We start from the raw sequence: 24,687 nt of genomic DNA on the forward strand, positions 1-24,687 counted from the left end.
CCTAGGCTTACGTAGCTGGCTTCGGATTTCAGATCCAATTTGGCATATTTCACCCGGGCTATATTGTTCACCTGTATGGGAATCAATAAATTGTCATTGACCTTTTCAATCCGTACCATGGATTGAGTATGTTTGGTTAGGTCCGCGACTTTGTGATTTCCTCCTTCAAGAGAAATAGTCAATACATCATCATCCAAGGTTACCTTCTCGATTCTGTCCCTCTGGATGGTAATTATGTGAGCGGCACCATTGACAGCTTCCTCAGGCTTACCATTTTTCAGGATTGTAACATCCGACGTTTGACTGTTTCTAAAATGAACTTCAATAGAATTTGACTTCTCTTCAATTACATGACAACTATGTTGGGTTCGTGCATTGCAAGAGAATTAATAGGCAATGGGTGCCTTCAGTCCAAACTGCTTCATTAATGAAGTCTATTATGGTACTCAACCTTTTCATAAGGTCAATTCCTATGATCAGCCGATCATATGGAAGATCCACAATTAATGTGGGGTGTCTAATGGTCTTTTTGCCAATTCTAAATGTCAACCACGATGTACCTTTTACCTGTAAAGCATCTCCACCTACACTTATCAGAGAGCCATCAAACGATTTCAATCTTGGCCATTTTGCTGTTAAATCCATAACCTTTCGAAAATAACTATATGATAAGATAGTGGCCTGTGATCCTGTATCAATTAAACCCCTTATTGGCCTGATATGTTCACTTTGAATATAAGAATCCACTAAATATCAACCTTCAACCTGAAATAAATCAAGAAATTAGAATGTTTGCTTATTTCATGCTGTCTGAGAGCGTTACCTCTCTGCAGCTTCGTGACCTCTGTATTCCTGTGTCTCCCAGGAGAAGTTAGAGGAGCAGCGTCAGCCCCCACCCTTGGGGAAACCTGGATTATATCACAGTTTACAGCTGGTTCATGACTAGAGGCTGGAACGATGGGATCACACACTGGAATAGACATATGGTCGCAGGGATCGACATGATTAGACTGCAAGACAAATAACATATTAGACACCTCCTCCCTGGCCACAATCTCAGGGTCAGGGGTACTGCAAGGAGAAATGTTATTAGTAATCACATCATATTCTTTCACATTGATCTTAATAGCCTTGCAGTGGCCTGGGTTCTGACCCGGCCCAATCGGCTTTATGATGTTGAGCTGGGACCTGGAGTTGCCCCTAAAAAAGGTTCAGGCTGTTGTCCCAGAGATACCTGGGACAACTTTCTCACAATGTCACTCAACTGGGCCACTTGTTCTGACAGCTGATCAAACCTGTTTGGTTTGCGCATATTTTGGTTTTGTGGCACGCCCTGATTATTGGTGGGTGACCTACCCCTAAGTGAATTTGAGGGTTCCTGCCTATCTTCCCTCTGTTGTCTGGGCCTGTTATTCCAGCGCCTGTAACCCTGGGAATCCCTATTGTAATAGGGCCTATATCCCTGGGGACCCTTATTGTAATATGGACGGTAGTTAGACCTCCCAGCACCAGAATTATCCCCCTCTGGTTTGGTTTGCTTGGGTCCTACCTGTTGTTGCTGGGTTTGTTGGACAGGTCCTGTAGACTGAGGGAACTTACGTGGCTGTGTTTCAAATCCCAAGCTAAGGTTTACCTTAGCTTCAGCTATATTTTGCTCTGGGGAGTTTTTAAATCTTCTCTCACCTGTTTCATGGCATTCACTGATATTATACAGCGTGGTGGCAGCCGTCACCAAGCTATCCAAGGGAGCTTCAATATCCAGATCTCTGGCTAGGCTAAGTTTGATCTGGGTTGGCAAAGCATCATAGAACAACTGCTTAAACTCTTCAGATTCCCAGTTTGGGGACCTATATGCTAAACCAGGGGTGTCAAACTCAAATACACAGTGGGCCAAAATGTAAAACTTGAACAAAGTCGCGGGCATAAAATCAATCAACCATTCAAGCCCATGTCTTGGAGTAGCAAGAAAAAGTGCATAAAGAAAACATTAATTATTGCTCAGTTTGCTGCACACTGATCTAATCTGATGTGCCCAAGCCAGATACCTGTCATCTCTTCTTGGATGATAGTTCATCAATGTCTGGGCTCAGGCTTTGAGCTGAGGAAATCCTCAGTATCGAGCGAAGGTGTTCATCAGTCAGACGTCTCCTGTGAGATGTTTTGGTCATCTTCATCGAGGAGAAAAGTTGCTCACATAGATAAGTGCTGCCGAACATGGAGAGCATCTGAGCAGCTTGGGTGCGGAGCTGAGGCATTGTGTCAGGGATGAACTTTGGAAACTGTACGGCGCCCACAGCATCATACTTTGACTTCAGCGTGTCATTACACTGGAGTTCAATTAGCTCCATTTGGAGGTTGGTTGGTGCGTTTTCCACATTAACTGCGAAGGGATTACTGAGCAGTTCAACCCTACATTTCTGGACATCAAAGTCGTCAAATCGCCGGCTAAACTCAGCGCCGAGTACACTGAGTTTTTCAGCAAACTGTGCGCATGGGAACAAGTTGGTAAAGAACTGCGTTTTCATGGTTTGGCAGCAGGGAAAATGGCCAAGGTTTCCTTGCAGCATCTGATTCTCCCACAGGCACAGTTTAGTTTTAAAAGCCCTCACTGCAGCGTACATGTCTGTGATGATGCGCCCGCGCCCGCGAAGCTGCAGGTTCAGCGCCTCGAGATGGCTCGAGATGTCACACAGAAAGGCCAGCTCACACAGAAACTTTTTCTCCCGAAGCTCTGCTGTGGGCTTCCCTTTGCTTTCCAGAAACTGACATATTTCCTCATGCAGCTCAAAACATCTATTCAGTACTTTTCCTCGGCTTTACCATCTCACCTCTGTGTGATACGGCACGTCTGAATACGCCGAACCACACTCCTCCAGAAAAGACTTAAACTGGCGGTGATTCAGACCTTTGGCTCTTATAAAGTTAACTACTTGTGTTACTGTGGTCATAACATGTTCCATCTTTAGGGCTTTGCCACACAGTGATTCCTGATGTATGATGCAGTGATAAACAGTTAGTTCACCTGCACAGTTCTCTTCCTGCATCTTCTCCCGGACCCTGCCCACCAGTCCACTTGTTTTACCGCACATCGCTGGCGCACCATCTGTCGTTAATCCCACGAGTTTATCCCACGACAGCTTTATTTCAGTTACACATTTGGAAACCTCCTCAAAGATTTCCTTTCCTGTGGTTGTGCCATGCATTGATTTGAATCCCAATAGCTCCTCCTTAACACACATATTTGAGTCCACTCCACGGATGAAGACTGACAGCTGAGCAGTATCAGATGCGTCGCTGCTCTCATCCACAGCAAGGGAGAATGCAACGAAATCTTTTCCCTTTTCCAAAAGCTGGTCATACAGATTGGTGGCAAGATCACATGTGCGATCAGCTACTGTGTTTCAGCTCAGCCTCACGTTTGAAACGGCTTGCTTTTTCTCTGGGCACACGATGTCACAAACTTTCAACATGCACTTTTTCACAAACTCTCCCTCATTAAAGGGCCGGGCTGATTTTGTGATCTCTACTGCTACAATATAACTAGCTTTTACAGCAGCCTCACTTTGTGATGTGGCTTTTTTGAACATATTCTGTTGTGAAACCAAACTTCTTTTCATCTCCTCCACTTTCTGGCTCTTTTGAGTCATGTCCAGGTCCTTGTACTTGTCATGGTGTTTTGTTTCATAGTGTCGTCGAATGTTGTACTCCTTAGGCTACTTCACACCTGCGTTCGGGTGTCCACTCGTGAGCTCCGTTTGAAGGGGCTCACAAGCGGCCCCGAACGCAGCCGTCCAGCCCTAATGCATTCTGAGTGGACGCGGATCCGCTGAGAATGCATCAGTCTGGCAGCGTTCAGCCTCCGCTCCGCTCAGCGAGCGGACACCTGAACGCTGCTTGTAGCGTTCGGGTGTCCGCCTGGCCGTGCAGAGGCAAGCGGATCCGTCCAGACTTACAATGTAAGTCAATGGGGACGGATCCGTTTGAAGATGACACCATATGGCTCAATCTTCAAACGGATCCGTCCCCCATTGACTTTCAATGTAAAGTCTGGACGGATCCGTCTGAAGCTACTTTCACACTTAGAATTTTTTCTAAGTTATAATGCAGACGGATCCGTTCTGAACTGATCCAAACGTCTGCATTATAGGAGCGGATCCGTCTGATGAAACATCAGACGGACCCGCTCCGAACGCTAGTGTGAAAGTAGCCTAAGTTAGAGCCACGTTGACTCCACAAATCAGACAAACAGGTCTGTCTTTTACATATGTAAACAGATATTCTGTCTCCCACCTGTCCAGAAAGTTCCTGTTGTCTGCCTTTCTTTTTGCCATTTTTGGGAAGGGGTTCCACAGTGACAGTTGTAGCTTGAGATCGCTATGACTTCTGTCACACAGGAGAGGGCGTTTCTGGGACCTGTCCTTATTGACGCGCCAAAACATCAGCAAGGCATTATGGGATTTGTAGTATTAGTGATGAATGAATGCGCTGTATAATACCGGCGGGCTAGCTCTAGTAGTCATTTGGTATAGCCTCGCGGGCCAAATATAATTACACTGCGGGCCATATTTGGACCGCGGGCCAGAGTTTGACACTAAACCATAGGCATTTTTAAGGACAGAAAGGAATTCACAGGGACTTTGATTGGACTTACATATAAGCTTATATATGTCCCGTTTTGCAGAAGTAATGGTTCAGTATGGTCCGAATTCCAGTTTAACTTCATGCAAGACACTTGGCCAATCTTGAATTCCTCTCTCCCTAAATGAGGTAAAGTAATGACGATACTTATCATCAAATGCCCATGGAAGGAATCTGATCCTGTCAGCATCAGAGTATAATTTTAAAGAATCCATAGTGGATTCATACAGTTCTAAGTGATTCGCTATCTAAAAAGAACCTTTCTTAGAGAACTTGGACACAGTGGCATTTAAAAACTTAATTATGCTGGATGAACTTTGATCCTTTTCTGAACACTGGTAATTTTTCTTCCTAGAGACCACCTCAGCATATGATGGTCGCCTTGGACCCTGATCCTCTTTGTGGGCAAACACCTGCCTGCGTGGCAGGGAGTAAGACACACGCTTTCCCACATCACTATCAGACTCACATGCGCTTTCTCTACTTTCATGAGACACTTATTGCACAGGTGATTTCCCCCTAACCCTAACATCTCTATACAGGGAATTATGAGGAGAGACATTTCTAGGGGCTTCCGTGTTACCGGCACTTAGTAAGGCGGTTACAGTTTGGAACGCCCGACTCAATTGGGTTAATGCCTCCTGTGTAATCACGCCAACACTTTCAGGTTGCTGAGTGTCTTGGATGGGGTCTGCTTTAAGAGCATGTGATGACATGTCTGGATATTGGAGGGTCAGGAGATCTCAGTGTTAGATGGATCCCTTTCAGCATTGACTATATTATGGGCTGATCCATCTGTCTGCTTAATTTTGGAATGCTGGAGATGTAAATTCTCTAAATCACTTCTTGCCTTTTGGTATGCATCATGGCTGTGATCAAGGTTGTATTTTAAGTCCTTGATCGTGGCCTCTGTGGCTTTGAGATCTGCTTCTAGCTGGGCTATATAGTGCTCCATTCTGTTCACAGACTCTTGTCTCTTTTGTGAAAGAGTATTGACCACCAATAATGCATACAAAACAGGTGACAAAGCGCATAATAGGTGTTGGTCCCTCTCGGTATTACTTTGTGTCAAATCTATGTACAGTACAGACCAAATGTTTGGACACACCTTCTCATTCAAAGAGTTTTCTTTATTTTCATGACTATGAAAATTGTAGATTCACACTGAAGGCATCAAAACTATGAATTAACACATGTGGAATTATATTCATAACAAACAAGTGTGAAACAACTGAAAATATGTCATATTCTAGGTTCTTCAAAGTAGCCACCTTTTGCTTTGATTACTGCTTTGCAAACTCTTTGCATTCTCTTGATGAGCTTCAAGAGGTAGTCCCCTGAAATGGTTTTCACTTCACAGGTGTGCCCTGTCAGGTTTAATAAGTGGGATTTCTTGCCTTATAAATGGGTTGGGACCATCAGTGGCGTTGAGGAGAAGTCAGGTGGATACACAGCTGATAGTCCTACTGAATAGACTGTTAGAATTTGTATTATGGCAAGAAAAAAGCAGCTAAGTAAAGAAAAACTAGTGGCCATCATTACTTTAAGAAATGAAGGTCAGTCAGTCAGCCGAAAAATTGGGAAAACTTTGAAAGTAAGGGCTATTTGACCATGAAGGAGAGTGATGGGGTGCTGCGCCAGACGACCTGGCCTCCACAGTCACCGGACCTGAACCCAATCGAGATGGTTTGGGGTGAGCTGGACCGCAGAGTGAAGGCAAAAGGGCCAACAAGTGCTAAGCATCTCTGGGAACTCCTTCAAGACTGTTGGAAGACCATTTCAGGGGACTACCTCCGAAGCTCATCAAGAGAATGCCAAGAGTGTGCAAAGCAGTAATCAAAGCAAAAGGTGGCTACTTTGAAGAACCTAGAATATGACATATTTTCAGTTGTTTCACACTTGTTTGTTATGTATATAATTCCACATGTGCTAATTCATAATTTTGATGCCTTCATAGTCATGAAAATAAAGAAAACTCTTTGAATGAGAAGGTGTGTCCAAACCTTTGGTCTGTACTGTATGTCAGGTATCTATCAACCATGCCACCTAACTTCCATATATCCCCACGTTCTTCATAGGCTATTGCCTGCAGCTCATTAGTCCATTCAGTTATCTCCTTATCTAATTTAACCCGTGTATATATATTCGATAGTCTTATGGACTATCTGTTCCCGGTATGATGGACTATCTGCTATAGCCTGGCTATTACCTGGGTCGCTGCCTGTTACACTCATGATTCTGATCAATAATCAATAATCAATACAGATAACAATAACAATTTGGCAAGCTAAGAAGAAGTGTAGAATTTTTCACTATTTGCATAAATAATTTATAGAAATATCTCAAGATCTCAGCAGTACCCCCAGAATGTCAAGGTATATATTTTATATAAAATATAAATATTTTATACAAGAGATAAAATGTCAAAAATATGGAAATCAGTCAGGAAATCCACTAGGTAAACATATAAATGCCTTTTCTTTTATCTTGAGACTCTAAATTTAATTTATGCAATTAATGAAAACAAAGGGGCAATCAATTATGCAAAATATATGTAATAATTTATTTATAAATTAGTAAAAATCCAATATAAAACAGACATAAGATCAATGGATAGACCAATTGACGCAGTACCAACAAACTACCACTAGATGGTGGTGTAACCCACTATTGCTTTCTCACCAGCATAAAATTATCCTAAGACTAATGAAATATATATCATAAACAATTGAATATAAAAAGGATAAGCACAGATTAATACTGGAAGCATAACTGATCCACTGTTTCCTTATGACCAATCAAAAATATATATATATGATATTAATATGATATTATATTCCACTCAGCAATCATACTATGGAAATATCATTTCCCAAAGGTTTTTCCTCTACTCAGATAATGTCCAATCTCCCATTAGCAATATGCATCTTTGCTAAGAGGACAACTAGCATTAGGGAGGTGTTTAACACTATATGTTCCCTCAGTATGGGTACTCTTGACTATATGCCGAGAGGAATATCTTATTAATACCACAATCAGTAAATACAAATATACGTTACCGGGTCAAGGATGAACAGGGTTTCGGGTGTGATCAGTTCTCAAAACTCTTCCAGTAGATAAAAATTGATCCAAGTTTATTTTTTTTTGTTGAAGTAAGTTGTTAGTTGCAGTTGTTTCAGTTGAAGAGTGTAGATCCCGTCTAACCTTTTACATGCACACTTTATACAGGGAGTGCAGAATTATTAGGCAAGTTGTATTTTTGAGGATTAATTTTATTATTGAACAACAACCATGTTCTCAATGAACCCAAAAAACTCATTAATATCAAAGCTGAATATTTTTGGAAGTAGTTTTTTAGTTTGTTTTTAGTTTTAGCTATTTTAGGGGGAAATCTGTGTGTGCAGGTGACTATTACTGTGCATAATTATTAGGCAACTTAACAAAAAACAAATATATACCCATTTCAATTATTTATTTTTACCAGTGAAACCAATATAACATCTCAACATACACAAATATACATTTCTGACATTCAAAAACAAAACAAAAACAAATCAGTGACCAATATAGCCACCTTTCTTTGCAAGGACACTCAAAAGCCTGCCATCCATGGATTCTGTCAGTGTTTTGATCTGTTCACCATCAACATTGCGTGCAGCAGCAACCACAGCCTCCCAGACACTGTTCAGAGAGGTGTACTGTTTTCCCTCCTTGTAAATCTCACATTTCATGATGGACCACAGGTTCTCAATGGGGTTCAGATCAGGTGAACAAGGAGGCCATGTCATTAGATTTTCTTCTTTTATACCCTTTCTTGCCAGCCACGCTGTGGAGTACTTGGACGCGTGTGATGGAGCATTGTCCTGCATGAAAATCATGTTTTTCTTGAAGGATGCAGACTTCTTCCTGTACCACTGCTTGAAGAAGGTATCTTCCAGAAACTGGCAGTAGGACTGGGAGTTGAGCTTGACTCCATCCTCAACCCGAAAAGGCCCCACAAGCTCATCTTTGATGATACCAGCCCAAACCAGTACTCCACCTCCACCTTGCTGGCGTCTGAGTCGGACTCGAGCTCTCTGCCCTTTACCAATCCTGCCACGGGCCCATCCATCTGGCCCATCAAGACTCACTCTCATTTCATCAGTCCATAAAACCTTAGAAAAATCAGTCTTGAGATATTTCTTGGCCCAGTCTTGACGTTTCAGCTTGTGTGTCTTGTTCAGTGGTGGTCGTCTTTCAGCCTTTCTTACCTTGGCCATGTCTCTGAGTATTGCACACCTTGTGCTTTTGGGCACTCCAGTGATGTTGCAGCTCTGAAATATGGCCAAACTGGTGGCAAGTGGCATCTTGGCAGCTGCACGCTTGACTTTTCTCAGTTCATGGGCAGTTATTTTGCGCCTTGGTTTTTCCACACGCTTCTTGCGACCCTGTTGACTATTTTGAATGAAACGCTTGATTGTTCGATGATCACGCTTCAGAAGCTTTGCAATTTTAAGAGTGCTGCATCCCTCTGCAAGATATCTCACTATTTTTGACTTTTCTGAGCCTGTCAAGTCCTTCTTTTGACCCATTTTGCCAAAGGAAAGGAAGTTGCCTAATAATTATGCACACCTAATATAGGGTGTTGATGTCATTAGACCACACCCCTTCTCATTACAGAGATGCACATCACCTAATATGCTTAATTGGTAGTAGGCTTTCGAGCCTATACAGCTTGGAGTAAGACAACATGCATAAAGAAGATGATGTGGTCAAAATACTCATTTGCCTAATAATTCTGCACGCAGTGTACAGCATGTTATCTAAGAACTCATCCCCTTCTAGATTAGGGATCTCCAATCAGACAAGGTGGGTGTATTCGTATGCAGATAATAATGATGTCATTTTAACCCCCGAAATACTGGTGAAAATGACATACTATTATCCATTCACCTCTAGATGGCACTGTTGTACCACATAACAATTTCAAACATTAATTCTAAATACCTAAGACATTCACATGACCTTTTTAACCTCTCCAATATGCATCAGTATTAAGGGTTTCTTCCTGACACTTTTAATTACCCATAATCTAGACATGTTGGAGTCACCATCTTCCACCATCTTTTTAAATTCATGATAATGGACAAAAGGACAATGGTCCTTTTACTTGGCATCTGGGTATATATATTTAACTTGTCCACAAGCCAACTAAAACATTAGGCTCTCCTCATGAAATACAATTAGTAGGAAGATAACTTCCATACTTTCTAAACCTTAAAAAGTTATATCCAGTCAGTGAGATACACATGGCATAAAATATATATTCTAAATTATATATATATATATATATATATGTATACATATATATATATATATATATATATATATCGACACACTGTTACACATAGATGACATTTTATATAAATTATTGGTTAAGATATGTTGCAAATCTAAATACACCACACAGGAATATATAGAATATAATTATGAAGACATGAATGGGACATTTACACACCCAATGCTTCCTATAAGGTAGACATCCTTAATGACTTTGTAATGAAGTAAAATAATACATTGCTATTTAAATGGTTCTCTCTCACAGATACATGTCTGTAGGACCCATTATAGTATTAACAGATACACTACATCTTCTCACAATAATTTTTAAGAGACAACACATTCTATGTCCGTTACAAACATGTTACCCAAATTGAACTCAGCATGAACTCATCTTGGCCTATTTCAATTCTATAGAAAAACATTAGACTCTGGTTCAGTCTGACTTTACTCTTAAAGGCAATGATATTTAGATTATACCTTTAGATAAGACTGTACACTTATGAAAATGCATGACAACATCCAGTCCAGTAGGATTTGGATGCAGCAAGACAGGAGATTCAGTTCTGGAAATGGGACCTGTTGAAAAGGCAAGACCAAGTTTTTTTAACCAATGGGTGTTCACTTCATTACAATGCTGACTTTTATCAAGAAACTCTTCCTCATGCTGGGGAAGAGTACCTAAGGGGTTTTACATCTTGAAATGGTGAAAAATTGGTGCAGTCCCCAGAGTTGGATATCTTATTATCACCTAGCCAGTTTTTTTTATCAATGTTTTTTTTTTTTGTAGACTGAAGCATCCCCCGTTGCCACATACACTGACCTGATAAAACGAGATATTGAAAACGATTATGATCAATTCAAGGTAACTAGTAACAATAGACGATGTTTATAAATAACATAAAAAATAAAATACAAAAACCTGCTCCTGCATGTACAGTATGTGTGCCCATACATATTAGATGGACACTCGCTGTACATGCTAATTTTGGACCAGCTGAAGATCTAATGATTATTGGTTTTTCCAAATCTTCCCTAATCTCAGTAGAGACTGCAGCAAGACAGGAGCTTCAGCGCTGGAAATGGGACCTGTTGAAAAGGCAAGACCAAGTTCTCACTTCAGTTATTTGGTCAGTTATTTGGTCAGTTATTTCCATCACTAACTGTGGGCCAAAACCGGGTTAGACCTCTTTGTGTAGGCTTCACTACTGGTTTTGGCTCAAAGTAACTGATGGTAATAACTGAAGTGAGAAATTGGCCTAAGTTTGTTTCGTTCTAGTAGACTCACCTTTCCTAGCCATCCTGTAATAGATTTTCATTTCAGATGGTAGAAGCACCATTTATAAAAATAGAAATACACGCTTCCCTCAACATGGGGGATACACATATCTAATAGGGCTTCATAGCAAAACTAAGCTCCGCTCAGTTTCCCAATACGTGCACGAAAATTACTTCAAAGCAAAGTGCAACGTGCCAGATTTGGGACAAAATAATTTTTTTCTTTTATTGACGGCTCATGCAGACGGCCATTGCTTGGCTTGGCTTCCCTTCCATCATAAAACTGTCTGGTTGCCTGCAGCCACCACTAGGGGGAGCTCAGTGCACAGGAATTTATGCAGTTAGGGTCAGTTTACATGACTAATTTTAAATGACACAATTAAAAATTCCGCACAGATTCAGTTTTTTCTGCATTTTTAATGGGTTTTTGATGTGTGTTTTTTTCAACACAATTTTTATGTGTTTTTTTGACGTGACTTTTTTAACCAATGGGTGTTCACTTAATTTCAATGCTGAATTTTCTGCTTGAGGTTTTTGAAGCATATCTGCACGCCACTGCCCCTCAACAAGTATCAAGAAACTCTTCCCCATGCTGGTTTAGGGTACCTAAGGGGTCCTAAATCTTGAAATGGTGAAACATTGGTGCAGTCCCCAGAGTTGGATATCTTATGATGTATTATCACCTAGCCTGTTTTTTTAGCAATGTTTTTTTTTTTTTTTTGTAGACTGAAGCATCCCCCGATGCCACATACACTGACCTGATAAAACGAGATATTGAAAACGATTATGAAAAATTCAAGGTAACTAATAACAATAGACGATGTTTATAAATAACATAAAAAATTAAATACAAAAACCTGCTCCTGCATGTACAGTATGTGTGCCCATACATATTAGATGGACACAGGCTGTACATGCTCATTTTGGACCAGCTGAAGATCTAATGATTATTGGTTGTTGCAAATCTTCCCTAATCTCAGTAGAGATTGCAGCAAGACAGGAGCTTCAGTGCTGGAAATGGGACCTGTTGAAAAGGCAAGACCAAGTTCTCACTTCAGTTATTTGGTCAGTTATTCCCATCAGCAACTGTGGGCCAAAACCGGGTTAGACCTCTTTGTGTAGGCTTCACTACTGGTTTTGGCTCAAAGTAACTGATGGTAATAACTGATTAAATAACTGAAGTGAGAATTTAGCCTAAGTTGGGTTTGTTCTGTCTCAGCATCGGTTGTACGTACCACAAGCTTCTTGTAGACCCAGTCTGTAAGGATGTGTGCAGCAGGTTGAATGATCACCTTAAGGCCTAGTTCACACGAACGTGTGCGATCCGTGGCCGTATTGCGGGCCGCAATACACGGCCACAGTTCCGTGTGCATTCCGCATCACGGATGCGGACCCATTCACTTCAATGGGTCCGCAAATCCGGAATTGCGGAACGGCCGCACAGAACGGGACCCCTCGGAAGCACTACGGGTTTGTTCTAGTAGACTCACCTTCCCTAGCCATTCTGTAATAGATTTTCATTTCAGATGGTAGAAGCACCATTTATAAAAAATAAAAATAAAACTACACGCTCCCCTCAACATGGGGTGTACACATATCTAATAGGGCTTCATAGCAAAACTTAGCTCCGCTCAGTTTCCCAACACGTGCAGGAAGATTACCTCAAAGCAAAGTGCAACGTGCCAGATTTGGGACTAAATTATTTTTTTCTTTTATTGATGGCTCATGCAGATGGCCATTGCTTGGCCATTCCATGCATTGGGGTCCTCAATTTGTGGTCCTCAAGACATGAGCAACATCAGTGATCTGTCCGCACCACAAAAAAAATAGAACAAGTTCTATTTTTTGTGGTGCCAAGATACGGAGAGAAATCCTACGGAAGCACTACGTAGTGCTTCCGTGGGGTTCCGTGCCTCTGTTCTGCACTTCACCTTCCGCATTGCGTACCCATTCATGCAGCTGACCTGCTGTTTGCAGACCGCAATACCGACCCTGCATGAGCCCTAAGTGGAAGAAATTGTAATAAAAAAAAAATTGTAATTTAAAATGTCTCCTTCCAAATCACCCACTTTATCTGACTTTTATATCGGAAAAGTGGAATAGGTGCCTAATAAATATGGTACCCATTCTGACCAGATTCATTTACAATGTATTTACACCAGGCAAATAACAAAATACATTGATAAATCTCCTGCTTCCCTTCCATCATGAAACTTTCTGGTTGCCTGCAGTCGCCACTAGGGGGAGCTCAGTGCAGAGGAGTTTATGCAGTTAGGGTCAGTTTACATGACAAATTTTAAATGACACAATTAAAGATTCAGTTTTTTCTGCATTTTTTTGTGCATTTTTAATTGGTTTTTGAAGTGTTTTTTTCAACACACTTTTTTAACCAATGGGTGTTCACTAGAGTTGAGCGGACTCCTGGATGTTTGGGTTCAATGAGTTGGGTTCCCAAAGGGAACCCGAACTTTTGGCCACTAAAATGGCTCTAAAATAGTCCTACAAAGGGCTAGAGGGCTGCAAAAGGCATCAAAATGTGCTTAATAGCATGGCAACTGTTCTGCAAACAAATGTGGATAAGGAAATGACTTAAAATAACATAAAATACAGAAAAATGTAAAATAACAATTTGGATCTAGGAGTAGGGGGTTGAGGAGGCGGTGGATGGGTGGATGTGGCGGTGTAGGTTGACGTGGCGGTGTAGGTGGAGGCGGCGGTGAAGGAGGAATCGGTAGCCAACACTGATTTGTGTTATTTTTTTATTTTTCAATTGAGGTATCCCCCAACATATTGGGACATATAACAAAATAAAACAGAATAAGTGCACTTGAGTACAAGAATGGATGGTTGAGGCTGGTATAAATGTCTATTCTGCACAAGGTACGGACAAGTCCTGTGGGATCCATGTCTGGTTCATTTTAATAAACGTAAGCTTGTCCACATTGGCTGCGGCCTGTGATAATGCTCTCTGCCGTGCTAAACACACGTTCACACTATACACTGACTGCAGGGCAGGTCAGCACCTCCAAGGCTGACAAAGCTTTTCCACATTTGGGCCATGCTAACCCTGCCTTCTCAGGTGCTGGCGGTGCCCCAGCTGCGTTGGCGACCTCTTCCTCCTCCTCTGCCTTCGCCTTGTGCTTCCCCTGTGCCTCCGCTGTCAGGTGGGAATGCCATCATCAGCGTGCGCTTGTAGTCGCGCATCTTCCGATCAGTAACAGATGTTTTCACTAAATTTATTTCCTTGTCAGCAGTGCAGAGCAGGGGTTCATTCACGGCAAAAGGGGGTTCATGTCACCCAGCAATAGAACAGAAGATATTGAGAGATTTAGGCCCCTGTCACCCAGGCACAGCAGGGGTTCATTCACGTCAAAAGGGGGTTCATGTCACCCAGCAATAGAACAGAGGATTTTGAGAGATTTAGGCCCCTGTCACCCAGGCACAGCAGGGGTTAATTCACGGCAAAAGGGGGTTCATGTCACCCAGCAATAGAACAGATAATTTTGAGAGATTTAGGCCCCTGTCACCCAGGCACAGCAGGAGTTTGTATAAGCCAAAAATGGTAAAATGTCACCCGACAATTAAAAATAAGAATTTTTTCAAGTTAGGGCACTAAAATTGGCAATTTTTTGCATTAAAATGGCTCTAAAATAGTCCTTGAAAAGACTACAGGGATGTAAAAGGCAGTAAAATGTGTTTAAGAGCATGACAACTGCTCTGCAAACTAATGTGGATAAGGAAATAACTTAAAGTAAAATAAAATAAAATAACTAAAAATTACTAATTTTTAACCTGCAACTCAGAGAAGGAGGTGGATATGGAGTCGGAGGTTGAGGAGGCGGTGAATGTGGTGTTGTAGGTGGAGGCAGCAATGGAGGAGGAGGAGGTAGCCAACAATGTTTTTTTTAATTTTTTTATTGGGGTAGGTAGCCCCCAAAATATTGGGACAAATAAAAAAGAAAACAAAGAATCATTGCACTTGACTTGAGTACAAGAATGTATGTTTGATGGTGGTATAAATGTCTATTCTGCACAAGGTACGGACAAGTCCTGAGGGATCCAAGCCTGGTTCATTTTAATGAACATGAGCTTGTCCACGTTGGCTGTGGACAGGCGGCTGCGCTTGTCTGTGATGACGCCTCCTGCCATGCTAAATGCACGTTCAGATAATACACTGGCTGCAGGGCAGGCCAGCACCTCCAAGGTGTAAAGGGCAAGCTCAGGCCATGTGCCCAATTTGGAGACCCAGAAGTTGAAGGGGGCAGACCCGTCAATCAGTACGTGTAGGCGTGTGCACACATACTGCTCCACTATGTTGGTGAAATGCTGCCTCCTGCTAAGACGTTCCATATCAGCTGGTGGTGCTGGTTGTTGTGGCGTGCTGACAAAGCTTTTCAACATTTCGGCCTTGCTAACCCTGCCTTCTGAGGTGTTGGCGGTGCCCTAGCTGCGTTAGCGACTTCTTCCTCCTCCTCTACCTTCACCTTGTGCTTCCACTGTGCCCCCGCTGTCAGGTGGGAATGCCACCAGCAGCGCGTCTACCAGCGTGCACTTGTGCTCGCGCATCTTACGATCACGCTCCAGTGACGGAATTAAGGACGGTACGTTGTCCTTGTAACGGGGATCCACCAGCGTGGCCACCCAGTAATCAGCACAAGTTAGAATGTGGGCAACTCGGCAGTCGTTGCAGAGACACTACAGCATGTAATCGCTCATGTGTGCCAGGCTGCCCAGAGGCAACGAAAAGCTGTCCTCTGTGGGAGGTGTATCGTCTGTGTTCTCTGTATCCCCCCATCCATGCACCAGTGATGGCCATGAGCTGGTCTGGGTACCACCCTGCTGTGAACATGGTTGCTCCTCCTGCATCTCCTCCTCCTCATCCTCCAGAACTGTGCCCTGGCTGGACAATTGTACACCTTGGGTTTGTGGGTGCAGGAACCCACCCTCTGAGCCACTTGGGAATGACTGGCCGGAAACCCTATGAAATGACCCCTCTTCCTCCTCCTCCTCCTGTGCCACATCCTCTTCCATCATCGCCAGGCCAGGAGCGTTTTTTCAAGGAGGCATAGAAGTGGGATAGTAAGAATGGCATTATTGGTACTGGCCATGTTGGTGGAGTACTCGAAACAGCGCAACAAGGAACACAGGTCTCGCATGGAGGCCCAGTCATTGGTGGTGAAGTGGTGCTGTTCCGCCGAGCGACTCACCCGTGCGTGCTGCAGCTGAAACTCCACTATCGCCTGCTGCTGCTCGCACAGTCTGGCCAGCATGTGCAAGGTGGAGTTCAACCTTCTGGGCACGTCGCATATGAGGCGGTGAGCAGGAAGGCCGAAGTTACGCTGCAGCGCTTACAGGCAAGCAGCAGCAGGGTGAGAACGCCGAAAGCTTATATAGAGGCTGAGTCACATACTGCTCTGGCCAATCACAGCCATGCCAATAGTAGGCAAGGCTGTGATGGCCTCTTGGGTCAAGTAGTATGACGCTTGTTGATTGGCTGCTGAGCAGCCTTTCAAAAAGCGCCAAGAAAGCGCCGAACACCGAACCCGAACCCGAACTTTTATGGAAATGTTCGGGTCCGGGGTCCCAAAATTCAAAAGTTCGGTACGAACCCGAACTTTACAGTTCGGGTTCACTCAACCCTAGTGTTCACTTCATTTCAATGCTGAATTTTCTGCTTGAGGTTTTTAAAGCATATCTGCACGCCACTGCCCCTCAACAAGTATCAAGAAACTCTTCCTCATGCTGGTTTTAGGTACCTAAGGGGTCCTACATCTTGAAATGGTGAAACATTGGTGCAGTCCCCAGAGTTGGGTATCTTATGATGTATTATCACCTAGCCTGTTTTTTTTTAGCAATGTTATTATTATTTTTTTGTAGACTGAAGCATCCCCCGATGCCACATACACTGACCTGATAAAACGAGATATTGAAAACAATTATGAACAATTCAAGGTAACTAATAATAATAGACGATGTTTATAAATAACATAAAAAATAAAATACAAAAAACCTGCTCCTGCATGTACAGTATGTGTGCCCGTACATATTAGATGGACACAGGCTGTACATGCTCATTTTGGACCAGCTGAAGATCTAATGATTAATGGTTGTTGCAAATCTTCCCTAATCTCAGTAGAGAGAAGTTGCCATTTCTTATTTCGGCAGCTCATCTCCTGGGCAGGCGCGGGCGCAGGCTACTCACCCTGTACTGTATTCTCCAGACCTATATACTCAGACCTGCAAAACCCCACAGCTCCTTTGCGACGGGTCTGGACACCAAGATCTTCTGTCTATCTCAGTCATAATATGAATAAATATAAACTATTTACTCTTGATGGGCTCCTGCACTCAAGCTTTACTACACTCCTCGTACAAAGTCCTTTCTGTCACTGTCTTGTGCAATCAAAGAGCCAAGTCATAGCTTATAGTAGTGAGCAAAAATTAATTACTCACTGTTCTTTTAGTATAAAATACTGTATTTTTATTATCCAAAAGTTTGAAATACTTCTCCTAGGGGTTCAGACATAGATATTGCATAATTTTGAATAATGAGGAGGGCTATTAACAGATTTCAGGAGATATTTACATATCTCCTGAAATCTGTTAATAGCCTCCTCATTATGTGAAATGATGCAATATATTTGTTACCAGTCATCATCATTATGCATGATTAAGGGGGTGTAGTTTCCCGAAACCTAGCATGTGATAAAGATATGCTGAAGACTTGGCATTCTCCATGATTGCTGTCTATACGTGAACCCATGTGGGGAATATGTGCTCTTCTGCTCTGTTTCCTTCTGAAGGCCAAAGCCTGCATTTGCCAGGTAAGCCCTGCTGCCAGAACACAAGAAAAACAATCATCCACGATACCTACCTTCATGTCCCAGTTTGCAGGGCGTCGCAAGACAAAACTCTTGAAGTCAGACCAGTGCGACCAGGTGTTCGGTTGGATTGCAGCAGATAATGCTTCCAGTCTGTTAAGCACCACCCTGTCTTCCACCAAGTCCAGTCTCAGTAGCCAAGAGTCTGGTCAACAGAATCCTCACCCTGATCCTCCTTCCTCCCACCATGGAGAGTCTGGCCAAAAAAGTGATCCCACACTCTTTTCATCGCCATTACTTGATTTGGCCCTCTCGCCAAGCATGCTTGAAGAGGGACATGAGATCTTGTGCCCTGATTCCCAACCTCTTAAGCATCCACAGTCACAAGAACATGACGGTGGGGAACGGCAATTAGTGTTTAATGAGGTGGATGATGATGAGACACAGTTACCAAGCTGGACACGTGGCACGAACTGGCAATCTATGACTTGGAGGTGCTGGCCTGCCCTGCCGCCATCGTTTTGTCTGAGCGGGTATTTAGTGCTACTGGTGGCATTATAACAGATAAGCGACTCCGCCTGTAAACTGAAATTGCTGACAGGTTGACTCTTATAAAAATGAACAAGGCCTGGATTGCCCCTGACTTCTCGACTCCACCAGAGGAAAGCGGATTAACAAAGGCACTTTAAATGTGTTGTTTAATGTACTCAATACACTGTATTCCCATGCACCCTTTCCGCCACAAAAAAGGGTATATGGTTAAATCTTACTTTTTTCATCCACCTCCTCCTCTCATATATGCCCTCACATATAATCTTTTACAAGGTCAGCTCACCTGCAGGCCCTCACATATAATTTTTTACAGGGTCAGCTTACCTACAGGCCCTCGCATATAATATTTTACTGGGTCAGCTTACCTGCAGGCCCTTGCATATAATGTTTTACAGGGTCAGCTCACCTGCAGGCCCTCACATATAATGCTTTAGAGGGTCAGCTCACCTGCAAGCCCTCGCATATAATGTTTTACAGGGTCAGCTCACCTGCAGGCCCTCGCATATAATGTTTTACAGGGTCAGCTCACCTGCAGGCCCTCGCATATAATTTTTTACTGGGTCAGCTCACCTGCAGGCCATCGCATATAATTTTTTACAGGGTCAGCTCACCTGCAGGCTCTCGCATATAATGTTTTACAGGGTCAGCTCACCTGCAGGCCCTCGTCTATAATGTTTTACAGGGTCAGCTCACCTGCAGGCTCTCGCATTTAATGTTTTACAGGGTCAGCTCACCTGCAGGCCCTAGCATATAATGTTTTACAAGGTCAACCCACCTGCAGGCTCTCGCATTTAATGTTTTACAGGGTCAGCTCAATTGCAGGCCCTCGCATATAATGTTTTAGAGGGTTAGCTCACCTGCAAGCCCTCGCATATAATGTTCTACAGGGTCAGCTCACCTGCAGGCCCTCGCATATAAATTTTTAGAGGGTCAGCTGAACTGAAGGCCCTTGCATGTGATGTTTTAAGGGTCAGCTCAATTGCAGGCGCTCGCATATAATGTTCTACAGGGTCAGCTCACCTGCAGGCCCTCGCATATAAATTTTTAGAGGGTCAGCTGAACTGAAGGCCCTTGCATGTGATGTTTTAAGGGTCAGCTCAATTGCAGGCGCTCGCATATAATGTTTTACAGGGTCAGCTCACCTGCAAGCCCTCGCATATAATGTTTTATAGCGTCAGGTCACCTGCAAACCCTCGCATATAATGTTTTACAGGGTCAGCTCACCTGCAGGCCCTCACCTACAATCTTTTACAGGGTCAGCTGCCCTTCTGATGACAGCAAAGTCTTGCCTGTTGGTACTCTGACATACATGGCTGACTTCATGTTAGGCTGCCTTTCCCACGACCCGCGCGTTATACGCATTTTAGACAACACGTATTACTGGTTGTTCACCCTTCTCGACCCTCGCTACAAAGAGAACTTCTCATCTCTCATTCCTCTGGTGGAGAGGACAAGCAAAACGGTGCTGTATCAGAAAGTTGATAGGGCAGACATCCAAATGGATCGTCGCCGTCACCGGGACGTTTGATTGCCTAGAAGTTGTGTAGAGTCAACAAAGTGGCAGCAGGCCCTCACCTACAAGTCCAGTCTCAGTAGCCAAGAAACCATGGTAAACACAATTCTCATCATGACGGCACACTGGGTGAATGTTGTGGAGGCCGGGAGCAAGTTGGCTTCTGGCACCAGACTTACCCTCCGATAGATCCTCGTTAACGGAAAGTGTACTCATTCTAATAACAGGGCCTCCTGTTATTTATCGTCACTACCTCCCCGAGTCGGGAGTGGGTAATTGCTGCGCACCTGCTGCCTTCCTTGGATGCTTGTGCTTTAATATCTTGACCCACCCTCTCTGGGTGGTTCACAATTAGGAAAAAAAAGGGGCAAGGCAACAACAGCCAATCTAATTTCAGCCATTGATCTCCCTTTGATGTGGTAGCCGTTTCTCAGGCTCCCACTCCTCTTGAACCCTGATTCCCCGTTACCTGTGATCACCATGGTAGGCACAGAAAAGAATATCAAAAGTTGATAGGCCAGACAATTGAATGAATTGTCGCCGTCACGGGGACGTGCAATCGCCCAGAGGTTATGCGGCAGCAGGCCCTCGCCCCTAATGTTTTAGATGGTCAGATCAGCAGGCCCTTGCTCCAAATGTTTTTGAGGGTCACCAGCAGGCCATCAATCATAACAAAGGGTGTTTTGGAGTGCTGGTTCCTTGTAATTTTTGACAGCCCTTTCACTTAGTGCAAAGGCTTTATGAGTGTAGGAGTCCCACTACCTGAACTATTGTACCACAATTTGAATGTGCTGCAGGTTGTATCAGACTACCTCTTCCATGTAATTTTTGGCAGCACTTGCACTTTATACACAAGTAAATATACAGGAGAGAATGTTTCTTAACAATTTTTTTTCAATTTTGTACATATTATTGTCAGTTTATAAAAGTGGCGTACTACTCAGACAACATGGTTCCCAGCAGCGACCTGGGAGTCCAAGACATCCTCCCCATGCTGTTCCCAAACCATTTCAGTGGTGTGTCCATCAATTTCTGACCTTTTCCTATGAAGTCACAGATAGGAAAAAAAAGAAAAAAAAGAACAGAAGGTGTTAATCACAGAGGCCCCTGGGTACGACATCCAAGGGGATCTGAGATAAACTCACTGCAGGGCGCCAGATGGCAGACTTGAAAGAAGAGAGAAAGAACCAGAGGTGTGGGAGAGAGGGGGGGCAGAAGCAGTATACCCTTATGTTGTTTGTTTTACTGCTCCTGATGAAGGGGGACACAAGAGACCCCTAAACACGTAGAACTGACCTGTATTTATCCAATAAAGGAAGTAACAAGAAGTGCCCTGTGTGGACCTGTTGTTTCCTCCTGTGATTCTACATGCGACCCAGGCGAGGGAGGTGAATCCGGTGGGTGTCTTGAGTTCTATCCCAGGGGATACCTCCCTGGTGAAGTAAGTCCATTTCTTGGGTCCTCAACATCACCTACTGTGATATCATTATTTATATAAACAACATCTTAGAGTGCAGTTTTTCCCCTTAAAATCTGGTGTACATATTGATTTCCAATATATTTGTTTTTATTCTTCTTGGAATTGTGTATTTTAACAACTATTACAATTTTTATATCCTCACCTTTGGTCTGGGGCTCTTTTAACAATTATGGTTCTCTGACTAATCAGTAGGGTCATCGATCCCTGACCCACTTGTATGCATAAAACAGGCTATTGGCGCCGGTCACCATTTGGTTTTTGGTTATTTTCCCTCTTTTGTCTGTTTGACTTTTCCTATGAACCAGGCACCCTCCCCTCTTCAGAGCATGGGGTGCCTTCTTTAATTTTAGGGTTCTCCCATTGACTTCCATTATACTCCCGATGTGTTCGGCCAGAGCACCCGAGCACTTTGGTGCTCAATCAACACTAGCTTCCAAAAGAAGCGGACACCGTCGTAGCTAATTCCACATAGATGTCTACAGAACCTGTTCTATTAAACACTTATACAAGTAGAGCCCCCCTGACAAAGTGGAGAGGTCATCAACAGTAGGTTTGTGTTGACATCACTGAATATTTTGCCATTCCTCTGATCCATCAGAACAATAACCCCCCAAAAAATGGATCCTGTCTGTTGAGCATCTGCCTTCACTCGGTCAGCATTTGGTCAGTAATCCATCAGTATTGCTAAAGCCCAAAAAAAAAACAGGAGTGGATCCAAAACAGAGATGACGTGTGAATGGAATATTTGCATGTCTTCTGTTTTAGTACCCACTCCTGCTTTTGGCTACCAAATCATAAACCAATTCTTATGCAAAATAGGGACCATGTCATAAAGGCCTTACAGCTGCTACATAGACAGGATCTGTCGAGGGTCTCATTTTTCCTTCCTTCTGACAGATCAGAAGAAGGGTAAAATAATTGAGGATGTCAACCAGGCCAAAAAGGCACAGAGTGGCCCAATGACATAGTGGTGAGGTTGCAGGAGCATGAGGATACCATAGAGTGGCCCAGTGACAGAGTGGGAAGGTGGCAGCAGCATAAAGAGACCACAGAGTGGCCCAGTGACATAGTGTTGAGGTGGCAGCAGCATGAGCAGACCACAGAGTGGCCCAGCGACATAGTGTTGAGGTAGCAGCAGCATAAGGAGACCACAGAATGGCCCAGTGACATAGTATTGATGTAGCAGAAGCATGAGGAGACCACAGAGTAGTGATATGGCAGCAGCATGAGGAGACCACATAGTGGTGAAGTGGCAGCAGCATGAGAAGACCACAGAGTGGCCCAGTGACATAGTGTAGAGGTGGCAGCAGCATGAGGAGACCACAGAGTAGTTATGTGGCAGCAGCATGAGGAGACCACAGAGTGGCCCAGTGACACAGTAAAGAGGTGGCAGCAGCATGAGGAGATCACAGAGTAGTGATGTGGCAGCAGCATGAGGAGATCAAAGAGTGGCCCAGTGACAGAGTGGTGAGGTGGCAGCAGCATGAGGAGTACACAGAGTGGCCCAGTCACATAGTGATGAGATGGCAGCAGCATAAGAAGACCACAGAGTAGTAATGTGGCAGCATCATAAGGAGATCACAGAGTGGTGAAGTGGCAGCAGCATGAGGAGACCACAGAGTGGCCCAGTGATATAGTGATGAGGTGGCAGCAGCATAAGGAGACCACAGAGTGGCCCAGTGACTTAGCGTTAATGTAGCAGCAGCATGAGGAGACCACAAAATGGCCCAGTGACATAATGTTGAGGTAGTAGCAGCATAAGGAGACCACAGAGTGGCCCAGTGACATAGTTTTGAGGGAGCAGCAACATGAGGAGACCACAGAGTGGCCCACTGACATAGTGTTGAGGTAGCAGCAGCATGAGGAAACCACAAAGTGGCCCAGTAACATAGTGTTGAGGTAGCAGCAGCATGAGGAGACCACAGAGTGGCCCAGTGACATAGTGTAGATGTGGCAGCTGCATGAGGAGATCACAGAGTAGTGATGTGGCAGCAGCATGAGGAGACCACAGAGTGGCCCAGTGACAGAGTGGGGAGGTAGCAGCAGTATAAGGAGACCACAGAATGGCCCAGTGACATAGTGTTGAGGGAGCAGCAGCATGAGGAGACAACAGAGTGGCCCACTGATATAGTGTTGATGTAGCAGCAGCATGAGCAGACCACAGAGTGGCCCAGTAACATAGTGTTGAGGTATCAGCAGCATGAGGAGACCACAGACTGGCTCAGTGACATAGTGTTGAGGTAGGAGCAGCATGAGGAGACCACAGAGTAGTGAGGTGGCAGCAGCATGAGTAGACCACAGAATACTGAAGTGGCAGCAGCATAAGGAGACCACAGAGTGGCCCAGTGACGTAGTGGTGATGTGGCAACAGCATGAGAAGACCACAGAGTAGTGATGTGGCAGCAGCATAAGGAGACCACAGAGTGGCCCAGTGACATAATGTTGAGGTAGCAGCAGCATAAAGAGACCACAGAGTGGCCCAGTGACATAGTGTTGATGCAGCAGCAGCATGAGGAGACCCAAGAGTGGCCCAGTGACATAATGTTGAGGTAGCAGCAACATGAGAAGACTAGTGTTGAGCGCGAATATTCGAATATCGAATTTTTTTAGCGAATATCGGCACTTCGCTAATTCGTGAATATTTTGAATATAGTGCTATAAATTCGATATTTCGAATATTCTTTTATTTTTTATATTGTTATATTTTTTTCTTTCCCACTTCCCAAAAGTAGTTCTTACCTGTCCTTAGGATTCCTGGCTTCCTGGCTGCTCCAGTCAGTGCCCGTTGCCGCTTCTGACGACTCATGGAGCGTCCCCATCACCATGGGAACGTCTCCATACTAGAATGTACTGTCGGATTTGAGAATTACGTTAAAATCGCAATTCGATTAATTCAAGTTATAATAATCGAATTTCGATTTTAACTTAGCACTGCTATATTCCATATTCGTTAATTCTAGCCTAATATAGAATATAGCAGTGCTAAGTCGAAATCGAAATTTGATTATTATAACTTGAATTAATCGAATTGCTATTTCAACTTGGACCTGGTTTACTATGGTTGGCTTGGTAGAATTAGCGAATAC

At 43.7% G+C, this 24,687-nt stretch overlaps 2 protein-coding genes across 2 annotated transcripts in view; both read left to right on the forward strand.

Moving 5' to 3' along the window:
- Positions 1-24,687, forward strand: part of LOC120992210 (B-cell receptor CD22-like) — a 371,322-nt gene that overhangs the window by 92,894 nt on the left and 253,741 nt on the right. The window lies entirely within an intron of this gene.
- The window catches only part of LOC120992223 (B-cell receptor CD22-like), a 131,088-nt gene that overhangs the window by 91,255 nt on the left and 15,146 nt on the right, over positions 1-24,687 (forward strand). The window contains exons 9-11 of the mRNA XM_040421061.1: positions 10,748-10,822; positions 11,961-12,035; positions 17,113-17,187. Of these exons, the coding sequence (XP_040276995.1) occupies positions 10,748-10,822; positions 11,961-12,035; positions 17,113-17,187 (225 nt within the window). The remainder of the gene's footprint in view (positions 1-10,747; positions 10,823-11,960; positions 12,036-17,112; positions 17,188-24,687) is intronic.

Source organism: Bufo bufo, chromosome 1 (assembly GCF_905171765.1).
Source record: "Bufo bufo chromosome 1, aBufBuf1.1, whole genome shotgun sequence".
In the NCBI taxonomy this organism is placed as follows: Eukaryota; Metazoa; Chordata; class Amphibia; order Anura; family Bufonidae; genus Bufo; species Bufo bufo.